The sequence below is a fragment of the Pocillopora damicornis genome, chromosome 9 (genome assembly GCF_964200805.1).
Source record: "Pocillopora damicornis chromosome 9, jaPocDami1.2, whole genome shotgun sequence".
Classification (NCBI taxonomy): domain Eukaryota; kingdom Metazoa; phylum Cnidaria; class Anthozoa; order Scleractinia; family Pocilloporidae; genus Pocillopora; species Pocillopora damicornis.
The window spans coordinates 13,598,181-13,621,640 of record NC_142678.1 but is presented as its reverse complement, the minus strand read 5'-3'; the positions used below and the strand labels follow the sequence as shown (position 1 = coordinate 13,621,640).

General features: G+C 37.4%; 2 protein-coding genes and 1 pseudogene across 3 annotated transcripts; all 3 read left to right on the top strand.

Annotated features, from left to right (window-relative positions):
- The first annotated feature begins 1,094 nt into the window (after nucleotides 1-1,094).
- Nucleotides 1,095-3,953, top strand: LOC149040261 (uncharacterized). Its single transcript, XM_089183004.1, has one exon. It carries the CDS (start codon nucleotides 1,226-1,228, stop codon nucleotides 2,903-2,905), a length of 1,680 nt encoding a protein of 559 aa, XP_089039130.1. The 5' UTR covers nucleotides 1,095-1,225; the 3' UTR covers nucleotides 2,906-3,953.
- Nucleotides 3,954-10,555: 6,602 nt separating this feature from the next.
- LOC149040260 (uncharacterized) lies at nucleotides 10,556-13,643 on the top strand. Its single transcript, XM_089183007.1, has one exon. The coding sequence runs from the start codon at nucleotides 10,925-10,927 to the stop codon at nucleotides 12,590-12,592; it is 1,668 nt and encodes a 555-aa protein (XP_089039133.1). The 5' UTR covers nucleotides 10,556-10,924; the 3' UTR covers nucleotides 12,593-13,643.
- A 927-nt stretch (nucleotides 13,644-14,570) lies between these two features.
- Nucleotides 14,571-15,408, top strand: LOC149040259 (low molecular weight phosphotyrosine protein phosphatase pseudogene; annotated as a pseudogene). Its single transcript, XR_016179899.1, has one exon. The product of XR_016179899.1 is annotated as a low molecular weight phosphotyrosine protein phosphatase pseudogene (transcript).
- The last annotated feature ends 8,052 nt before the right edge of the window (nucleotides 15,409-23,460 follow it).

The window sequence follows — 23,460 nt, the reverse complement described above, 5'->3', positions numbered from 1 at the left end:
ATTTTCAATCGAAAAAAGCTCTTTACAGTAGCCAAGCTTAAAAGCTCTCTTGAACAGCCTGTCTATGCGACTCAGATACTTATGATAATACGCGCAGCCCCATACTTCTACAGCATATGTAAATATAGGTAGAATAAGACTGATAAAGAGAAGATGAAGATGATCCAGCGGCAGTCCATAGAATTTACAAACACGTAAGATGTACAGACGACTACTGGCTTTCGATATAATATTATCAAAATGTAAATCCCAGTTACACGGATCAGATTGAAAAGTTACACCCAACAACTTCAGACATGGTTTACGCTCTATAGAAACCAGAGGAGCAGGTAAGGCCTTAGTGGATTTGCCTCTAAGAAGCATCTCCCACGTTTTCTTGAAGTTTAGTTGCATACGATTAGCAGATGTCCATGCGACGATCGATCGGACCTCCTCAGCTGCTAAATTGCCGTTATTAGCCAGCGATTTTACTGGAATACTTAATGTTAAATCATCAGCATATTTCACAAGTAAATTCTGATTTGGTAGAATGGCCTTAATATCATTGACCATAATAGAAAATAGTATAGGGCCTAAAACTGTCCCCTGAGGGACACCTCTATTGATATTTACATAGTCCGTGACAATGGCATCAACAACAACTCTTTGTTTCCTGTTCTGTAAAAAACTAATAATCCAATTGGTCACGTATGGATTTATATCAAGTGTTTTCAACTTAGAGCAGAGGATATCATGAGGGACCGAATCAAAAGCTTTGCTGAAATCAAAAGAGAAGATTCTAACACAATCAAAACCCGACTCAAGCCATTTCAGCCAAGCATATTGACACTTAATTAAGGCCATTGTCGTATTGTGGCCTTTGCGGTATGCAAACTGGTCGAAGCTAATGAAGTTCTTCATATATTGAGATAATTCTTGTCTGTATACAAGACGTTCAAAAACCCTCATTATTACATTAGTCAGCGAAATAGGCCGCAACTGTGTGCAATTTTTAAAGTTGGGCTCTTTAGGCAAGGGAGTTATGTCGGCCAATTTCCAAAGATCAGGCACAATGTGATTTTCCAAAGAACAGTTGGATTCATTCCAACATTGCAATTATTCTTGAAATTTTGCTATCATTTGCTATTTTCTTTGCGTTGATCGACGCTTAAGAAGCTGCTTATTGTGAAGATTCGCTAAAAGATGCTCTCCATTTCTTCGGATTACTAAGTTCCAAGCTGCCATTATGTCTGTAATCATAACAGCAGTTTTCAAAGCGACTATTGGATGGCTTGTGGATAAATGCAGAGATGAGGCAGCAAAAAAGCTTAAAGATGGCGACATAACAGATCAACAAGTTCGCGGCATCATCATGCGAGAAATCGATGACATGAAGTCCAAGCTAGATGGATTAGCAAGGAAAGATTTGTTAGCCAGTATTAGCTTCTTTAGAGAAGGAGTCGGGTTGCTGTATGAAGTATTTGAAGATACAAGGTCGAGGAGTAAGTATGGCGCGGAAACAGCACAAGCGGCTTGTGCGGAGGCTGTGTCGCTCACTGAAGGAATGAAACACTTGGAGCTTACTAAATCTGCTACAAGAAAGCTCGCCGATGCAAAGAAGAGATTCGAAAGTGCTCGTGAAAGAGCAACGGATGCCTTTTGTAATGAAGCGCTATCACCAAATGACCGCATCTTATCAATGCAGTACCGTGTAATGGCAACAGTATTAGAAAAAATTGACCATCCCGAGGATGTTTTAGCACCATATGCATGTAAAGTGTGTATTGAAGAGCTAAACAGTCTGCCAGTGGTTCAGCAAAGTCTTCGAGAACAGCTCAAGACAGGTTTCAGGGCAGTGAAGAGTTTATTTAACAAAGAAGAACGACGCAAAGTTATTTCCGGGGTCTGTCTTGTCAATCGTGTCGCCTTCAATGTCATACGAACAGTACCCGTTAAAGAACTATTCCCAAAATGGCTCATGATTGATACAGGAGAGGAGAAAGTTGATCTGCTGCGAGATCCGAGAGTGAGAGAAATACTTTGTAAACAGGGTATGGAGAACTGTAGTATATCACCGCGGATACTTGGTCTTGATGATGGCGAAGAGGAGCACGGGTTAAGGATGCCGTGTGATATCGCTACCAACTCAAGCAGGCAATATATTTTAGCATACGTTGACTTCACAATCAAGGTGTTTGATAACAGTGGCAAGTTTGTGCAAGGTTTCAGACTTCCCCCTCTTATTGATGACAGCGGTAAACAGCTATCGATTGAAACCAGCGTGGTTCGGCTGGCCACAGACATGAATAAAAACATTTATGTCTTGGTCAGCGAAGAGAGTCGTATGGGCTCATACTGGATTTTCAAGTTTAACAAAACCGCTGACCAGCATCGCAAGTTTCGCGTCGAGGGAATTAGCTTCGACTTTGAGCTGTGTGAACTGTCAGTTAGTGATAGTGGAAAAGTGTTGGTGCTGAAGCGTGACTGGAGAACGAAATGTGGGATTGTGGATGTTTATGAGACTAATGGTCAGTTAGTTTGCAGATTTGGACAACAAATCTTGAGTTACCCGAAGGGGATCACTCCTGTAAGTGATGGCAGAGTTATGGTGGTGGAAAGATGGGGTCCGAGAGTTGTTCACATATTCAGCGAACAAGGTGATCATCTAAACAAGTTTTGTTTGCAAAGGTCTGTATTCTCTCCAAAAATTGTATTTCACAGGGAAAGTCAACAGGTCGCCTTGGTCGATACTGATAATATTTTAGGCAAATTGTACATAGAAATATACACCAAAGATGGTGAATTTGTGCGAAGTATTTCTATCCATAAGGTAAAGTCATTCTCTTCTCTGCAAGGGATTGCAGTGACCACTGAGGGATGCATTGCGGTAGTAACCCGGTATCCAAGCAAAGTAATCGTCATTTAAAAAACGCACTGATTTTCCCTTCTTACTTTCACGTTTAGTTTATTAACTAATTATTATGAACGATAAATTGGTGCTTTGCATCAATAATCATGCAATTAACATAATAAGAACAATGCCTTTATTTTTCACATGGCATGAAGAAACTTGAGACTTGAGTTTCATGCCCAAAATAAAAGCTTTTATGGCCTCAATTTATTAACAAATGCGATACAGTTGAATTTTCTTGGAAAAAAAGTTTTGCATCATTGATCATATAGGGACTTTATTGATGGCTCCAAGCTTACGCTAGAGATATGATACTTATTTGGAAACCAGCCTTGTGGTCCTCACTTCTTTAGATTTACTGATAAAATTGCACATTGTAACTGCCATATATCTCCTTGTAATGCGAGGAAATATTTCTGTTTATGACATGGCAAGGTGACACGATCTGACACAGCAATAAGCTGAGATATTTGTTTATTCCCATTACCTGTTTACTGGATAACGTATGGATATTGTAAGGAGAAGTTGAATGTGATTCTCTTGTGTGTGTGAAAGGGCTTGATATCCAATCTCCCTTAAATGCATGTGCGTCATTTTATATTTTAATCATGGTGTTCCTGCCTTTCGATGATTTTAACATTAGCCGTTGTCCGTCTGTTAAGCATAATGCGTGGGCAGTTACTGCTGTGATAGGCCTAATGTTTGCTTAAGTAGTTTTGAACATTTGTGCTTTTCTTGTTGAATGTTCCATTAATCAAATTTAGTATTTCATTTAGCTGTTGTTTCCTGCGTGACAATTTTTAAACAAGACCAATTTCTGCTGTGAACTTTGTCGCGTGACAAAATCAAATGGTGAAAAATTAGTATGATGATCCTTGGAGATCAAATCAAACTTGTCAGTAAATGCTAATTATTTCAAAGCTGGCAAAGCACGTGGGTGAGGTGCTGTGACTCCTTTGCTCTGCTTGGCTACTCAAGCGGGCAAGATGGAACTCTTGCTCGCTAATGAAAAGTGTAAATTTTTTGTATTTAGTGGAAACTGAAATATAATCAGTAAATCTTACCACTTGCCTAATTTGTTCTTGTTTTCCCTTATGTTCTTCTTTTTTGTATGATTTCGTTGAACTTCGAATACGACTGAAAGTGAAATGTGATCATCAACTCTTGCCCCACAGCTTCCAACTTCCCGTATCACGTTCTCCCACCTCTAGTTCTTTTGCAACCCTTTGTTTCCCAACTCCCGTCCCTCTCTGTATTACTCCCGTCTTCGGTTTGATTAAAAGGACTATTAATTGAACTAATTGCATATCCATCATGTTAAATTTTCGCTCTTCGCCCGAAGAAGCTGTAGTCGTGAGCTGTATGAAAGCTGGCTCCAACGAATGATTCAAGTCACTACTCATCCATTGTAAAACTGTTTGCATTTTTGAACGTTCAGTTTAATTAAGCGCTGATAGACTGTTATTGCACATTATTGTTCGGCTGGTCTCCAAGTCACATTTTAAAACTACTCGGATTTCTTCAAGAAATTGAAATCTTTTTAAAACCTCTGCAGAAAGGTTTAAAAGTTGTTCATACATTCTATGATACATTTATTCACTAGCGGTATGATTCAGCTATGTGATTGTGTGATTTTAACAGAAGCATTCGCAGAAACGAGGACTGATTTTTCATTGCCACATACAAATATACTGAGGCTGATCAATATGACCTTGGACGACGTTGGACCTAACTCGCTTTGCTCGATGAATAATTCCGACTGCTGACACTGTTTACATGTTTCATGTTCTCTCATTCATGACGTATGACGTAACCGACTTCCAGAGGTATCTTATTACACCGGCTGATTTCAATTTTATGTTTCCTCTCGAATGAAATTATCTTTAATGCTTCAGTAGACCTTAAATGGAATTAAGTGGAAAAAATCTCTTTGCTGGGTACAGGTTTTTCACTGGTTGATGAGCAGTAAGAAACAACAATCGAGTGCCTTTTCAATTTCTGCTCCCGCTTCCCGCCCACGTGTAGATCCCTTCTCCCGCCGTCTTAAGCTTCTGCCTTCTGTTCTCTGAGCTCGTTCCCCTTTGTTCCCCTCCACGTTTGTGGTGCAAGGCACTCTTACCCAATAGGTATCCTTCATTTGAAAAGAAACATAAACTTTTCGTTAGTTACATCACAGGATTCGAACGATTTGAATAAAATTCGGTGTTTATAGCTGTCGTTATTCGAGAACTTGAAAGAAAGAGCGTCCAGATGTTTTCAAGTTGGTTGATTCCCAATGCACGTGCGCGATGAATAATTTGAATAATTTACCCTTCTAACAAGCTGCAAATTAGGATAGAGGCACTTTAGCATTTATTCGCCTTGTTGCAATCTAAGATGGCGGATTCTAAATATCGACAAATCCTGTTTGTTTGTCGAGGGAGCACTTGTCGTTCTCCTTCCGCTAATGCGATTTTAAGGCACCTTTTACAAGAACGTGAAGATAGGAACGAATGGGAGATTGAAAGCGCTGGAACTCGTGTTGTCCGTGAAGGACTCCCATCGGACGAACGGGGGTTGCAAGTGTTGAAGAAACATGGAATTGTTAGCAACCACCGAGCAAGACAAGTAAACTAGGATGATTTTCGTCGTTTCGATGTAATGTTGGCCTTTGATGAGGGCAATGTACGAGGTCTTAATGAAACTTTTAAGCCAAATGACGGCACTGCGCGATTACACCTTTTCATAAAATAGAACAACAGTTAACTCTGCGATATGCGAGACAGCAGTGTGCTGTCCACTTACACAGGCATGACGTGTTAACTTTCCATTAGTGCTCAAATCGAGCTGGTGATAACCAATTATGTTCGAGAATTTTGTTGTAGTTTTGATTATGGATAAAATAACTGGTAATTACTCGCAAGAAAAGTAAACGAACACTTTACATTAACTTTACTAGTTTCCTAATTCCTTTACGTGAAAAAAAATGTTGCAGTCAAAATCTATTTGAAAGCATTTTGACGACGTTTAGAACATACTTCGCGCGACCATCTCATTAAAGGTAAAGGTTTCTACATATGTTAAAAATGTTTTCGACCAAAATGATTTTTATGTAAAAAGGTTATTAGCTGTCTGTCGTACAAAAACGCCGTATATCAAAAAGATCAATATTGGCTAAAAAATGACGGTAAACATTTTCACCGGAAGTAAGAGTTTTAATTCAGTGGATCTTAAAACCTTAACATCATTTTAAGCGGGGATTCCTAGAAATGTGATTTCTGAGAGTCATATATAGTAGCTACCCTTGTGGCAGCTGAATCGAAATTCTCCCGACAGAAACAAGAACTTTCAAATATTTAGGGAAAAAAAAACTATTTGAGGAATGAGAAATTCCGGGAGCTCTTGTACCCACGGCCGTTCTGCACATTTCCATAATCTCGTTTTTATATTTGCTGTTTCGTTTTATTTTTTTTCCTAACATTCCAAAAACATGCTGAATTTTTTTAAGGTACTTTGTCAATTTCTTCTGATATCTGCCAGAATAGGAGTGGTTTGGTTGAGTACGTGTGCGTTGACTACAGGTTTCAGAAATCATTGTTTCATGACCCACCTAAATTCAGGCTGATGAGAGTAGTTGAGTTGTTACAAGCAGTTTCTCATAGGGAGGATACTGGCGAGCGAGGTACCTGGTAGAATTGGAAGAATATCGCTCTCGTGTTTGCCTTTTTTGGTGTAATGAACTTGTCAGTTGCCCGAAGCTGCTTTCTTATGGAGTGGTGACCCTCCATGCCTCGTAAGTAGAGGCTATAGATTGAAACATCCTTTCGTGAACTAAGGCTCAGTTGCGAAAATGAAGCTCTTTTTTTCTGACGCCAGAGGCAGAATTATTCGTTTGGGAACGATAAATCCTTTTAAAATAGCTGACTCATTTCCTCATTCTTGTGAGATCTTCTGTGGTAGAGTGACGCCAGTAATTTGGATTGACGATAGTCTAAATCGCGAATGACGCTTCAGTGACTCATGCCAGAGTTTCTTATCGTTTTATTTCATGTCATAACGATTTTTTCTGCTTCCTCAACCCCTTCTCTCTGGCTTTATTGGCATTGCTATATTCGACAAAACTCATTTGACCCCCCTCCTCCCCCCAAAAGAAATCAGTCTTATGAATCAACGAAGCGCTATCTCTTGAGCCGGAGTTCTTGAGTCTTTTTTCTCTTTTTATTTTTTGCTTCACTATTTCCCTCCCTTCACATCGTAAGTACTTTTTTGGAGACCTCGAGGAAATTTCGTTGACATGCTTAGTTCGCTGCTTTGTGCGAGAGGGTAATTTGATATGATCAACTGAGTTGATATCGTAAATTGGCCACCGTAAAAAGTTTCAAAGCTGAAGTTTCGAGCGTTAGCCCTTCGGCAGAACGAAGCTTTGTACTAGAGATGGAGGAAAACTTTAACTGAGGTGACTGATAGGCTATGAAAATTTTATGGCATTGTGCATCTTTCTGTTATGAGAAATAAAAGTTTAAAGTTAGGACAAACTTATCCAATATTCTTAAAAATTGCAGTAATTTACGTAATGAATTTTCATTAAGAGGGTTATCTTATGGATCAAGTTTGTAACTACTGAAGTGTACAGCTGTTTGTGATATTCATAGCCTCATTCGTTTGGACTGTTACCATTCTTGAATATGTTCAGGATTTAGAACTGGTTTTGCCCTGGCCTTTCCACTGCTTTGCTGTGGTTATTTATCGTGTGGAGAAATTTGAATTTATTGGTGTTGTGATATTTATTTTATGGTTTCCTGAGTAAATGTTTATACTTGTGTTCTAAGACTTCTTTAACCAAGAGGAGTGACATGACACAGTTGTCGAGCTATGTAGAAGGAAGGGACTATCAACATCTGACCGCATCTTAGAAATGCTAAACCGAGTGATGGTTACAGTACTAAACGCGTTAGACAGTCCCACGGATCCTGTAGTAGCAAGTAAAGTGTGTCTTTAGGAGCTAAACGCGGTCTGCAGTGGCATGAAAGACCAGGAGAAAACCAGTTCTAAATCATGAACCTATCCAAGAATGGTAACAGTCCATGCAGAAGCTATGAATATCACAAATTTTGTCTACCAGCATATAGATGTTGCCGTTCATTTCTGTGGCTTAATTAAGCGTCACCCTGTCACCTTATCAATCGATAGATATTTACCATTGTCAAAAAGAAGAGCTGGAATCAATGCCCTTAAGGGGTTCGTTTGATCAGTAAAGAAAAACAAAGAAATCATTTCTGGTGTCTGTCCCGTCTATCGTGTCGCCTAAAGTGTCACACAATCTATATACAGTGGAGGTTTACTGCTCCGGAATGGCTTACAGTCGATACAGAAGAGGAGAAAGTTGACATGCTGCATGACGTGAGGATAGTTAAGGCGCTGCGTAAACAGGATATGGAGCATCGTATTGTATCATGGATACTTGGTCAGGATGGTGTAGAGGAGTACTGGATATAAATGATCCGTGTTATATCGTTACCAGCTCACGCGGGCGAAATATTGTAGTAGACTGTGACTTGACCATCAAGGTGTTTGACAACAGAGGCAAGTTTGAGAAATGTTTCAGAATTCCAGCTCTTCTTGCTGACAATGAAAATATAAGAAATAGTCTTTAAAATCGCGGTAGTTTGGAGTACATTCTGTACATGTGTTAATCTGATATACGCTCTGATGGTATCAGACGCTGATATAATAGGGTTTATAGCTAAACTGGATGGCAACTCTAAAGTTTCATCTCGTCAACCGTGATTGTTAAGAAGTTCGAAAGGGGAAAGTTTCTAGCCTAATTACTGCAGGAATATTGGCTTTCAGGGGGTTCAGCTTTTCACATGAAGAGACAATTATTACTCAGTGAGCCTTACTGTTTTAGAAGGAAGTCAGTGATTGTTAAATTCATGCCTCTGAAGGCATACTGACACAAAAAAGAAACCTTGACGGTTGAAAATCAGCGAGTGGAATACAGACCGGGCAAAGTAATAAGTTGTTTCATTCAGGGTTTCCGACAAAAGAAGCACCTCTTCTTCTTCCTCCCCATATTTATCACCAATGGCAGCAAAATCTAACAAGAATACGATACATAACAAACTCGTCTGTGACCTTAATTTCTGTTATTTTAGTCTGTTTCCTCTAAGTAAAGATCGAAATCCATCTTTGGGTGATGCTTTGATCAATTCTGAGAAAATGAAAGCCAAGGAAGAAAAGAATAAGGTCACTTTGATAGTTATTTTGGATTTGTTGTGTTGTTTGTAAGTCTGTGTTCATCATGTGGGTCACGGTTCACTAAGGCATTGTCATGATGTGCGTATTCACAATTTTTCATTTTGAAATTTAAACAGTTCATCGTACATGTCACGTGATGAAAGTTAGTTACGTTGCTTTTAATTTCGGCGAGAAAAAGTGAACCAGGAGATAAGGAGCAAAAGATAGGGAAAGAACATCTGGTGTATGTGTAGCTACGAGAATATTTATCTGTGAATGAATGTGAAATTTACCTGAATGTTATTTACCCAGTGATATCCATTTGGGAGGGGTGACACTTTCTGTAATGCTATATACATTGCTGTAAGTTCAGTGTTACTTAAATGAAACCCCCCAAAAATAAAAAAACACACACACGAGAGAAAAAAAAAAGACGATGAAAAAAAAAACACAAACAGAAAAAAAACCCGGCCAAGTAAAACTTGGTCAATGAGTATTTTAACTGATGACATGACCATTAGTGATGAAAATTCCCAAAATGTTGTTTCAACCTAAATAGGACGCGATAGACGGGCGCACGTCGGACAACCACGAACAAGATTCAAGATTCCTTTAAGTTTTTCGATTCAGAACAAGAAACTCACGGTTTTTTCCCTATCTTGCTGTATATAAGTTGATGTTACGAAGAGCAATAACTATTGTTGATTGGTTAAACTTACTGTAAAAAGAGACACGCTGCTGAAAAAGTGAAGTGATCTGTGTTGTGTTTTGCTTTGAGTGGCTCGCCTTGCATTTTCACTTTCTAATCATCTGATTACATTGCACTACTTAATGATGCATAAAACACTCAAAAGAAGCTAACATCAGTGACGTGCATGAGAGACATATTACTTCATAACAAAATACGGGTTATGTTCCGTAGCCTTCCTTTGTCAACTGTATAGTGCAAAGCTGGGCGATAACGATGTCTGGTTTGAAATCATAATTTAGCGTATGGGTTTGAGTCTATAAATATAAACTCAGTCTTTCACCCTCTGAGTTCACACGGCTCGCTTTTCAACCCATGCTGTGAGAAGGGATTCCAAAGATTCTTGAAGTCAATTAGATTGTACGTGTGAGGGGCCGAAACCCGATAAGTAGCCAAATACTAATTTTGTTGAAGGAACCCGTTCCAGCTCCAGTTGTGGTATAACAGTTATTTACGGGTAACAAGGTAAAGAAAGAACTCAGTATAAGTAAAACACATTGAAGCTGAGAACAAAGCTAACAACTAAGGAAGATTCATGAACAATAATCATCCTTTTTTGCCTCGGGCATCAAATAAAATTTCCATTAAGAAATCGAATGATGCCGTGACGTGATTGAACATTTCAATGATATGACGAGTAACATTTTATTAAACAAAACAAAGAGAGCTTTAGATTGTACTTTAACTGATACCTATCAGGGATTTTTAATGCTCACATTATCATTCGTTGGCGAAAGGAAGAACTTAAGACCACAACAGCCTATTTGAGTGTCTGCAATGAGCAACATAACTTTTCAAAGACAAACATGTTTTTCCAACAAAGGATTATTTGAAGAGGCTATAAATCTTCACGCCATCATTCCTTGATTGCTTTCTCTTTGTTATGCTTTGTTTTGTTTTATTTTCTGGGCTGACAGCTATTATCATTCCAAAATTGCAATCATTCTTGAAATTTTGCCATCATTTGTTTTTTCTTTTGCTTTCATCGACGCTTGAGGAGTTACTTATTGTGAAGATTCACTGAAAAAAGCTCCCAATTTCTTCTGATTACTAAGTTCCAAGCTGCCATTATGTCTGCGATCATAACAGCAGTTTTCAAAGCGACTATTGGATGGCTTGTGGATAAAGGCAGAGATGAGGCATCAAAAAAGCTTAAAGATGGCGACGTAACAGATCAACAGTTTCGCGGCATCATCATGCGAGAAATCGATGACATGAAGTCCAAGCTGGATGGATTATCAAGGAAAGATTTATTAGCGAGTATTGGATTCTTTAGAGAAGGAATCGAGTTGCTGTATGAAGTCTTTGAAGAGAAAAGGTCGAGGAGTGAGTATGGCGCGGATACAGCACAAGCGGCTTGTGTGGAAGCTGTGTCGCTCGCTGAAGGAATGAAACACTCGGAGCTTACTGAATCTGCCACAAGACAGCTTACCAATGCAAAGAAGAGATTCGAACGTGCTCGTGAAATGGCAACAATTGCTTTTTCAAATGAAGCGCTATCAACAAGTGACCGCATCGTAGCAATGCAGTACCGAGTCATGGCAACAGTATTAGAAACAATAGACCATCCCGCAGATGCTGTAGCACCATGTAAAGTGTGCGTTGAAGAGCTAAACGGTCTGCCCGTGGTTCAGCGAAGTTTACAAGAACAGCTCAGGACAGGTTTCAGGGCAGTGAAGAGTTTATTTAACAAAGAAGAACGACGCAAAGTTATTTCCGGGGTCTGTCTTGTCAATCGTGTCGCCTTCAATGTCATACGAACAGTACCCGTTAAAGAACTATTCCCAGAATGGCTCATGATTGATACAGGAGAGGAGAAAGTTGATCTGCTGCGAGATGTGAGAGTAAGAGAGATACTTTGTAAACAGGGTATGGAGAACTGTAGTGTACCATGGATACTTGGTCATGATGGCGAAGAGGAGCAAAGGTTAGGGAAGCCGAGTGATATCGCTACCAACTCAAGCAGGCAATATATTTTAGCAGACAGTGACTTCACAATCAAGGTGTTTGACAACAGTGGCAAGTTTGTGCAAGGTTTCAGACTTCCTCCTCTTATTGATGACAGCGGTAAACAGCTATCGATTAAAAAGTGGGAGTGTCGGCTAGCCACAGACATGAATGACAACATTTATGTCTTGGTCAGCGAAGAGAGTCGTATGGGCTCATACTGGATTTTCAAGTTTAACAAAACCGCTGACCAGCATCACAAGTTTCGCGTCGAGAGAACTAGCTTCAACTTTGAGCTGCATGAACTGTCAGTCAGTGATAGTGGAAAAGTGTTGGTGCTGAAGGAAGACTCGAGCAAGAAACATTGGATTGTGGATGTTTACGAGACTAATGGTCAGTTAGTTTGCAGTTTTGGACAACAAATCTTGAGTTACCCGTGCGACTTCACTACTGTAAGTGATGGCAGAGTTATGGTGGTGCAAGGACAGGGTCGGAGAGTTGTTCACATATTCAGCGAACAAGGTGATCATCTAAACAAGTTTTGTTTGCAAAGGTCTCCATTCTTTCCAAATATTGCATTTCACAGGGAAAGTCAACAGGTCGCCTTGGTCGATACTGATAATTTTTCATACAAATTGTACATAGAAATATACACCAAAGATGGTGAATTTGTGCGAAGTACTTCTATCCATATGGGAGAGTTATTCTCTCATCTGCAAGAGATTGCAGTGACCACTGAGGGATACATTGCGATAGTACCCCGGTTTTCATGCGAAGTAATCGTCATTTAAAAAACGCACTGATTTTCCCTTCTTACTTTCACGTTTAGTTTATTAACTAATTATTATGAACGATAAATTGGTGCTTTGCATCAATAATCATGTAATTAACATAATAAGTACAATGCCTTTATTTCTCACATGGCATGATGAAACTTGAGACTTGAGTTTCATGCCCAAAATAAAAGCTTTTATGGCCTCAATTTATTAACAAATGCGATGCAGTTGAATTTTCTTGGAAAATAAGTATTGCATCATTGATCATATAGGGACTTTATTGATGGCTCCAAGCTTACGCTAGAGATATGATGCTTATTTGGAGACCAGCCTTGTGGTCCTCACTTCTTTAGATGTATTAATAAAATTGCACATTGCAACTGCCATATATCTCCTTGTAATGCGAGGAAATATTTTTGTTTATGACATGGCAAGGTGACACGATCTGACACAGCAATAAGCTGAGATATTTGTTTATTTTCATTACCTGTTTACTGGATAATGTATAGATATTGTAAGGAGAAGTTGAATGTGATTCTCCTCTGTGAGTGAAAGGGCTTGATATCCAGTCTCTCTCACATGTATGTGCGTTATTTTATATTTTAATCATGATGTTCCTGCCTTTCGATGATTTTAACATTAGCCGTTGTCCGTCTGTTAAGCATGATGCGTGGACAGTTACTGCTGTGATAGGCCTAATGTTTGCTTAAGTAGTTTTGAACATTTGTGCTTTTCTTGTCGAATGTTCCATTAATCAAATTTAGTATTTCGTTTAGCTGTTGTTTCCTGCGTGACAATTTTTAAACAAGACCAATTTCTGCTGTGAACTTTGTCGCGTGACAAAATCAAATGGTGAAAAATTAGTATGATGATCCTCGGAGATCAAATCAAACTTGTCAGTAAATGCTAATTATTTCAAAGCTGGCAGAGCACGTGGGTGAGATGATGCGACTCCTTTGCTTTGCTTGGCTACTCAAGCGGGCAAGATGGAACTCTTGCTCGTTAATGAAAAGTGTAAATTTCTTGTATTTAGTGGAAACTGAAATATAATCAGTAAATCTTACCACTTGCTGAATTTGTTCTTGTTTTCCCCTAGGTTCTTCTATTTTGCATGATTTCGTTGAACTTCGAATACGACTCTTGCCCCACAGCTTCCAACTTCCCGTACCACGTTCTCCCATCTCTAGTTCTTTTGCGCCCTTTGTTTCCCAACTCCCAGCCCTCTTTGTATTACTCCCGTCTTCGGTTTGATTAAAAGGTCTATTAATTGAACTAATTGCATATCCATCATGTTAAATTTTCGCTCTTCGCCGGAAGTAGCTGTAGCCGTGAGCTGTATGAAAGCTGGCTCCAACGAATGATTCAAGTCACTACTCATCCATTGTTAAACCGTTTGCATTTTTGAGCGTTCAGTTTAAGCGCTGATAGACTGTTATTGCACATTATTGTTCGGCTGGTCTCCAAGTCACATTTTAAAACTACTCTCCTTCGAGAAATTGAGATCTTTTTAAAACCTCTGCAGAAAGTTTTAAAAGTTGTTCATACATTCTATGATACATTTGTTCACTAGCGGTATGATTCAGCTATGTGATTATGTGATTTTAACATAAATATTTGCAGAAACGAGGACTGATTTTTCATTGCCACATACAAAAATACTGAGGCTGACTAATATGGGCTTAGACGATGTTGGACCTAATTCGCTTTGCTCGCCGAATAATTCCTACTGCTGACACGGTTTGCATGTTTCATGTTCTCTCATTCATGACGTTTGACGTAACCGACTTCGAGAGGTATCTAATTACACTGGCTGACTTCAATTTTATGTTTCCTATCGAATGAAATTATCTTTAATGCTTCGGTAGACGTTAATTGGAATTAAGTGGAAAAAAGGGTACAGGTTTTTCACTGGTTGATGAGCAGTAAGAAACAACAAACGAGTGCCTCTGCTCCCGCTTCCCGCCCACATGTAGATCCCTTCTCCCGCCGTCTTTAGCTTCTGCCTTCTGTTCTCCGAGCTCTTTCCTCTTTGTTCCCCTGCACGTTTGTGGTGCAAGGCACTCTTACCCAATAAGTATCCTTCATTTGAAAAGAAACATAAACTTTTCGTTAGTTACATCACAGGATTCGAACGATTTAAATAAAATTCGGTGTTTATAGCTGTCGTTATTCGAGAACTTGAAAGAAAGAGCGTCCAGATGTTTTCAAGTTGGTTGATTCCCAGTGCGTGCGCGATGAATAATTTGAATAATTTAATCTTCTAACAAGCTGCAAATTAGGATAGAGGCACTTTAGCATTTATTCGCCTTGTTGCAATCTAAGATGGCGGATTCTAAATATCGAAAAGTCCTGTTCGTTTGTCGAGGGAGCACTTGTCGTTCTCCTACAGCTAAAGCGATTTTAAGGCACCTTATACAGGAACGTGAAGATAGGAACGGTTGGGAGATTGAAAGCGCTGGAACTCATGTTGTCCGTGAAGGACTCCCATCGAACGAACGAGGGTTGCAAGTGTTGAAGAAACATGGAATTGCCAGCAACCACCGAGCAAGACAAGTAAAAGAAGAAGATTTTCGTCGTTTCGATGTAATATTGGCCTTTGATGAGAGCAATGTACGACATCTGAATGAAACTTTTAGGCCAAATGATGGCACTACGCCAGCGGAAGTAAAACTGTTTGGAACATATGACCCCAAAGGAGAGTTGATCATACACGATCCTTTGTGTGGAGACATTTCAGATTATGAAAAAATGTTCGATCATGTTCATGGATGCTGTGTGGAGTTTTTGAAACACTGTTAGAGAAGAGAAGAACTTACTGGTTTATCAATCATAATTTTAATATCTTCGAATTAGACGCACTGAAGGGAAATAATTAGTTTTTAGGGATGACGATGGGTGTATTTAGGTGTATTGTGACGCTCTGAATACCACAGCACGAGTGAATAATAGACGAAACATTGAAACTGCAATATATTTTCTATCCATGCATGGTTTACACACACAGATCAAAGCGCTGGTCAAAGTTCTTTCAAGTATGGTTTTTTTTTTTCGCTTTTTAGATAGAGAAAGCTTTCAAGTTGTGCGCCTGCCAAAAAAATACTGTGACAGCTAGCTTTTGTTATTTTCAGAATTTATGCCTTATAAGCTCCACAGTGACATATAGTTTTTCATGGTCTATTTTAAAGTACCGCGCTAAAGACGATTTTTCCAGGCGGTACCCTGTTTTGTGGACAGTAATCTCTTTCAAATTTTGCTCCATCAATTTTTTTTCAAATGATCTTTCCCATCTTACGGACCCTTTGCCGCTACTATGACTTAAATAAATTTTAGAAAAAGGTTTAAACGATATGGCTGGTTGATTATTTCACCGCAGGCTACTGAATAAGAAACAAAAGCAACGCCACTAATTTGTTTTGCCGTACACAGAGACTATGACAACTTAACAAACAGTAAAAAAACAGCAGGATTTAAGATCACCGCAATAACGAAATTTATTATGGTAATTAACTACCACTTTATTTCAAATTTGTTGAAATCACGAGATTCAGTCGTTGGATACAAAATGTCTCTCATTTTCCTGCAATTTAATCGATTTCTTTAACAAGTCTTGAAAATTGATTATTATATAGTTTATTACATCCATTTTGAAATCACAAGATTCAGTCGCTCAATACAAAATGTCTCTCATTTTCCTGCAATTTGATTGATTTCTTTAAGCAAGTCTTGAAAATTGATTATTATATAGTTTATTACATCCATTTTGAAATCACAAGATTCAGTCGCTCAATACAAAATGTCTCTCATGTTCCTGCAATTTGATTGATTTCTTTAAACAAGTCTTGAAAATTGATTATTATATAGTTTATTACATCCATTTTGAAATCACAAGATTCAGTCGCTCAATACAAAATTTCTCTCATGTTCCAGCAATTTGATTGATTTCTTTAAACAAGTCTTGAAAATTGATTATTATATAGTTTATTACATCCATTTTGAAATCACAAGATTCAGTCGCTCAATACAAAATTTCTCTCATGTTCCTGCAATTTGATTGATTTCTTTAAACAAGTCTTGAAAATTGATTATTATATAGTTTATTACATCCATTTTGAAATCACAAGATTCAGTCGCTCAATACAAAATTTCTCTCATGTTCCAGCAATTTGATTGATTTCTTTAAACAAGTCTTGAAAATTGATTATTATATAGTTTATTACATCCATTTTGAAATCACAAGATTCAGTCGCTCAATACAAAATTTCTCTCATGCTCCAGCAATTTGATTGATTTCTTTAAGCAAGTCTTGAAAATTGATTATTATATAGTTTATTACATCCATTTTGAAATCACAAGATTCAGTCGCTCAATACAAAATTTCTCTCATGTTCCTGCAATTTGATTGATTTCTTTAAACAAGTCTTGAAATTTGATTATTATATAGTTTATTACATCCATTTTGAAATCACAAGATTCAGTCGCTCAATACAAAATTTCTCTCATGTTCCTGCAATTTGATTGATTTCTTTAAACAAGTCTTGAAATTTGATTATTATATAGTTTATTACATCCATTTTGAAATCACAAGATTCAGTCGCTCAATACAAAATTTCTCTCATTTTCCTGCAATTTGATTGATTTCTTTAAACAAGTCTTGAAAATTGATTATTATATAGTTTATTACATCCATTTTGAAATCACAAGATTCAGTCGCTCAATACAAAATTTCTCTCATGTTCCTGCAATTTGATTGATTTCTTTAAACAAGTCTTGAAAATTGATTATTATATAGTTTATTACATCCATTTTGAAATCACAAGATTCAGTCGCTCAATACAAAATTTCTCTCATTTTCCTGCAATTTAATCGGTTTCTTTAAACAAGTCTTGAAAATTGATTATTATATAGTTTATTACATCCATTTTGAAATCACAAGATTCAGTCGCTCAATACAAAATTTCTCTCATGTTCCTGCAATTTGATTGATTTCTTTAAACAAGTCTTGAAAATTGATTATTATATAGTTTATTACATCCATTTTGAAATCACAAGATTCAGTCGCTCAATACAAAATTTCTCTCATTTTCCTGCAATTTAATCGATTTCTTTAAACAAGTCTTGAAAATTGATTATTATATAGTTTATTACATCCATTTTGAAATCACAAGATTCAGTCGCTCAATACAAAATTTCTCTCATGTTCCAGCAATTTGATTGATTTCTTTAAACAAGTCTTGAAAATTGATTATTATATAGTTTATTACATCCATTTTGAAATCACAAGATTCAGTCGCTCAATACAAAATTTCTGTCATGCTCCAGCAATTTGATTGATTTCTTTAAGCAAGTCTTGAAAATTGATTATTATATAGTTTATTACATCCATTTTGAAATCACAAGATTCAGTCGCTCAATACAAAATTTCTCTCATTTTCCTGCAATTTGATTGATTTCTTTAAACAAGTCTTGAAAATTGATTATTATATAGTTTATTACATTCATTTTGAAATCACAAGATTCAGTCGCTCAATACAAAATTTCTCTCATGTTCCAGCAATTTGATTGATTTCTTTAAACAAGTCTTGAAAATTGATTATTATATAGTTTATTACATCCATTTTGAAATCACAAGATTCAGTCGCTCAATACAAAATTTCTGTCATGCTCCAGCAATTTGATTGATTTCTTTAAGCAAGTCTTGAAAATTGATTATTATATAGTTTATTACATCCATTTTGAAATCACAAGATTCAGTCGCTCAATACAAAATTTCTCTCATTTTCCTGCAATTTGATTGATTTCTTTAAACAAGTCTTGAAAATTGATTATTATATAGTTTATTACATCCATTTTGAAATCACAAGATTCAGTCGCTCAATACAAAATTTCTCTCATGTTCCAGCAATTTGATTGATTTCTTTAAACAAGTCTTGAAAATTGATTATTATATAGTTTATTACATCCATTTTGAAATCACAAGATTCAGTCGCTCAATACAAAATTTCTCTCATGTTCCAGCAATTTGATTGATTTCTTTAAACAAGTCTTGAAAATTGATTATTATATAGTTTATTACATCCATTTTGAAATCACAAGATTCAGTCGCTCAATACAAAATTTCTCTCATTTTCCTGCAATTTGATTGATTTCTTTAAACAAGTCTTGAAAATTGATTATTATATAGTTTATTACATCCATTTTGAAATCACAAGATTCAGTCGCTCAATACAAAATTTCTCTCATTTTCCTGCAATTTGATTGATTTCTTTAAACAAGTCTTGAAAATTGATTATTATATAGTTTATTACATCCATTTTGAAATCACAAGATTCAGTCGCTCAATACAAAATTTCTCTCATGTTCCAGCAATTTGATTGATTTCTTTAAACAAGTCTTGAAAATTGATTATTATATAGTTTATTACATCCATTTTGAAATCACAAGATTCAGTCGCTCAATACAAAATTTCTGTCATGCTCCAGCAATTTGATTGATTTCTTTAAACAAGTCTTGAAAATTGATTATTATATAGTTTATTACATCCATTTTGAAATCACAAGATTCAGTCGCTCAATACAAAATTTCTCTCATGTTCCTGCAATTTGATTGATTTCTTTAAACAAGTCTTGAAATTTGATCGGTTGTTGTATTTTTAGTAGAGCGGTCTCATTGGTTGGGATAAAGATGCGATTTAGGAAATAAAATGGTGCGATTTGTCTATCAGATTGCAACGATCACAGGTGATTTTTAAAGAAATGTAATGAAGGATTTTATTCCCCGAAATATTCCATCAAAAACATCATAGTACAGTAAATACTATCGGTTCACTCAGTAAAGATGGCGACATTTTTGCGCAATCACGCAGAATATTTAAAAACCAGATAAATTAGTTTTATCAACTGAGTTGATAATGTAAATTGGCTGCTGAAAAGAGTTTCTAAGGCAAACGTTTACATCGTTTGTCCTTCGTAAGAGCGTCAGTTGACAGAACCAAATTATCTTGTAATACCCCATGACGCAGCATCGCCATTACCCTTTTATTCATGTGTTAACTAATTATCAATCATCCAGTACTGGACGGACTGTCACTTCATGTTGTGGCTTTTGAGGATCATTCGAGTTTTCGATCGCAAGTTACTAACTTACGATCGAAACTTACAATTTGCGAGGCATTATAATTCAAGATCCCAACATATAACGCTCCATTACGGCGAGAGGACTTGTACATGAAAAGAGATGGACTCAAAACTGGATCAACACCGAATCCGAGCGGAAAAACGACCTCCACTTTATCCGTTTTAAGGCAAGTACGTATGAGTCGATGAGTCGGCATAAGCTCGCTCATAATACGCTTTTGTGCTTGCTTGGATGGTACGAAAACCTTTCTTTTCCTTGTGCTGGTTCTAGTTCTTCAACCATGTTTGAAATATTTTTGTCGAGAATAAACCAGTTCAGCCTCTTCCGTGAAACGTCACAAGTGTATGTTAACAACATGCACAAGATTAATTCTCTTTACACTATTTTACTTTTGTTTTTCAATTTCTTTCCTTTTTTCATTCGAAGGTTTGGCAGGTAAACCATTTTGAAGACTTGAGTGTTAAGCTTATTCATTTTTGTTTCTCGATGGACACATTTCGGAATCTCTGTATTGAAATTTCTCCCCTGCACAAATCATAGTTCAACGAACGATTCTTCACAATCGTTTTTATGTGTTAAAATAATTGTATTATATCATGTGTTTCACGATGAAATGCAGCGTTTTTAATTGGTTATCAATTCCTTTGTAGTTAAATCAATTAGCTTTTTCTGTGGAAATTGTTTTTCCATTTAGTACATAAATACGTAGAAAAACTTGCAACAGATAGAACATGGTAAAAAGTTGTGTCAATCATGGAAATTGGATTTACAAGCGTTAAGAAGTATTTACTGTTATATACATCTGTTCAATATCATGAAGAAAATTCGGTGTTTGGAAATTATGCATAAGAAAATAATTATTTATAAGGTATCATCATCTCAATAATACCTTTCTTTCGTTATTGCAGTTCTCTAAAGCTTTGGCTATAAACATTTCTGCTCCAGATCTGCAAACAGAACTTCGATAGCGTGATGATTTTTTTAAACATTATATTCACGTTTACTCTAAACCCACACGGGTTAAATGTCTCATGAAAATTACGTCTATTCTCACTTTTCGCTCTTTGTATACGTAAAATACGAATATGTACATTTATATTACAAGAACGCTTGCAGTTCGAAATGAATCAATTAAACGCTCAAGCATATCTATCTGAGTTTAAATTGAGTCTGTTCAGATGAATCAACAGTTCATGAAGAACTCGCTTCTGTGGGCATGTCTCAATCGTGCAATGCGCAATGCGCTCTGGATGTACTCTTCACCCTCCCCCCGATACACACTGGCTGTGGATTAATACTAGGGAGAGAGGGTATGGTAGTTGTTATCACAGTAAGCGGCCCTCTATCCTGCATTAGTCAGATGTTCGATTTCATCCGAGCTCTCAGCATCTGCCGGGTTCGCTCAGAGGATGTGGCCGAGCTGGAAGACATCTGATGAAAAAAAAAGAATAAGTTGAAAATCAAGCGTAACAATTTCATGATATGTTAGGCTACGTATGTTAGGCTACGTATGTTAGGCTATGCAAGGTCTGCGTATGCAAGGTCTTCATATAAACACATACACACAACCCACAATTCCTCCAGTCGCTCTGATGAAGGGCTAATTCTCGAAATGTTATCTTCGAAACTCTTCACGGTGGCTAATTTACGTTTTCAATTCAATTGATAATACTAAATTACCCTATGCAAGGTTTGACTTGTCTCCAGTCTTCCTCGTGGCGCTGGTGGCCATCACAGAAACCCGTAGGCGGATGTGTGATGATAAAGTCGAGTGGAAAAGAGGAAAATGGCTTCCACCCTCCTTGCTCCAGCGGGGTTTATCATTACCTATTAATTTTCGGTTCTTTTTGATAAACAAAGCTTATCAATTTAGGAATCTCATTCATGGTTCTAGCCTAATCATCACTGACCCTCAACCTCATAATTGTAAGCATATTTCTTTTTAAGATGCGATTATTAACTCACGATTTTAGCTGCTAATCATTTTCTTATACCGAGGTAAAACCAGCATGTGGCGGATATATTTGTTAATTCTCTTTGTATATTTTTGTCGGATGACGTGAGGTTATTATAAGGAGAAGCTAAATGTGATTCCTTTCTGTTAGTGAAAGGGTTGATAGACAATTTTCTTTGGGTGTATTTGTATGATTTTATATTTTAATAAGTGTGTTCCTAGACCCTGTCTAATTGCAGCCGTGGCATTCACCGTAATGATTCCATTTAGCGCTTGGGGCGATTATTTACTTTTGGCACCTCAAAGGAGGGCGCTTATTCGAGACAAGGCGGTAATTAGAGACAGGGCGCTGATTAAGAAAAGGGCACTTACCGGTATTTCTTTTTTAGAAAAAGCAGAAGGTGCAAAACAAAGCTTTGATGATTTTATTTGAAGAGAATCAAGAAGACTGGAAAAAGGACTTGTTGTCTCTTGATCCTTCCTGATTAGAACGACCAGACTAGCAATCGTCACACGGAAAACATGTCTTATTGACAAAACGATGATCTCCTAGATTCGTTCATGCCACATAGATCGTACTTACCACGCTGAAGTTGCAGTTGGGTAAAAATGAGAGATGGACACGCGTGCAGGGCTGCACGCGTACGCTGCTTACGAAAATTTTAGACACGGCTACTGCGTCATTTTACTCGCTTAAACGGCGTGCTATTTCACTCGCCAGCATTTCATTTTATTCAGTGTCGAGCTCGACACACTCCTTTGTTCTATGTACTACGTGCGTTTGTTTTTATCGTGCAATTTGAGCAATAGAAAATTTTAATTAGGCGTGCAAACCATGAACACCGGCTCCGCTCCGAAGCCGGCGTGTCATTTTTCTCGCTGCCGTTCGTATACCTTATTCTCTGTTTGCCACGTCAGTGGAGGGTCACATTTATGACCAGATCATTCGTTTGAAGGAACTATGCACTCACGTGGACATAATATAGATGAAAGACTGAGACGAAAACCACTGTTTTTGCAATGAGGCTTTAAGTGGGAAATCAAAGGAAGATGAACCCCCACGATTGATCTCAACGTCCATGTATTCTAACAGTGCTATCACTGAAGCAGAATAGGGGTAGCCTTTAGTGCAGGCGTTTTATGAGAGCGAGTTAACCTTAACAAGCTCGCGATCGTTTATTCAATCGGCCTTGTTTTGTTTGATGCAAGGAAGTAGCTATAGCCGTGAGCTAAATGAAAGCTGGCTCCAACGAATGATTCAAATCACTACACATCCATTGTTGAACCGTTTGCACTTTTGAGTGTTCAGTTTAAGCGCTGTTAGACCGTTACTGCACATTATTGTTCGGCTAGTGTCGGAGTCACATTTGAAAACTGATCGGATTTCTTCGAAAAGTTGAAGTCTTTTCAAAACCCCAGCGGAGAGGTTTAAAAGTTTGTCATACATTCTATGATACATTTATTCACTAGCAGTATGATTTAGCTTTGTGACTGTGTGATTTTAACAGAAGCGTTTGCAGATGCGAGGTCGGATTTTTCCTTGCCACATACAAAAACGCTGAGGCTCATCAGTAAAGACGAACTCAAGGAATGAGAATTTTGTGAATTGAAAATTACGCCCATGATTGTTTTTATAATCATGATTCAACCCATTTTTCCATCTTAAGCCTTAGCGCCAACCCACTGTGCGATATTTGTTCAGGAATTGCCGATTCCTTTATTTTCATTGATTAATAAAGTCGGTTTTTCTTGTCACTAAAGGGCTATTGTGTTCAGATGACAAACAAAATAATTC

What these genes read in the sequence shown, in the direction of transcription:
- LOC149040261 (XM_089183004.1), top strand. Translation starts at nt 1,226, where the DNA reads ATGTCTGTAATCATAACAGCAGTTTTCAAAGCGACTATTGGATGGCTT.
- LOC149040260 (XM_089183007.1), top strand. Translation starts at nt 10,925, where the DNA reads ATGTCTGCGATCATAACAGCAGTTTTCAAAGCGACTATTGGATGGCTT.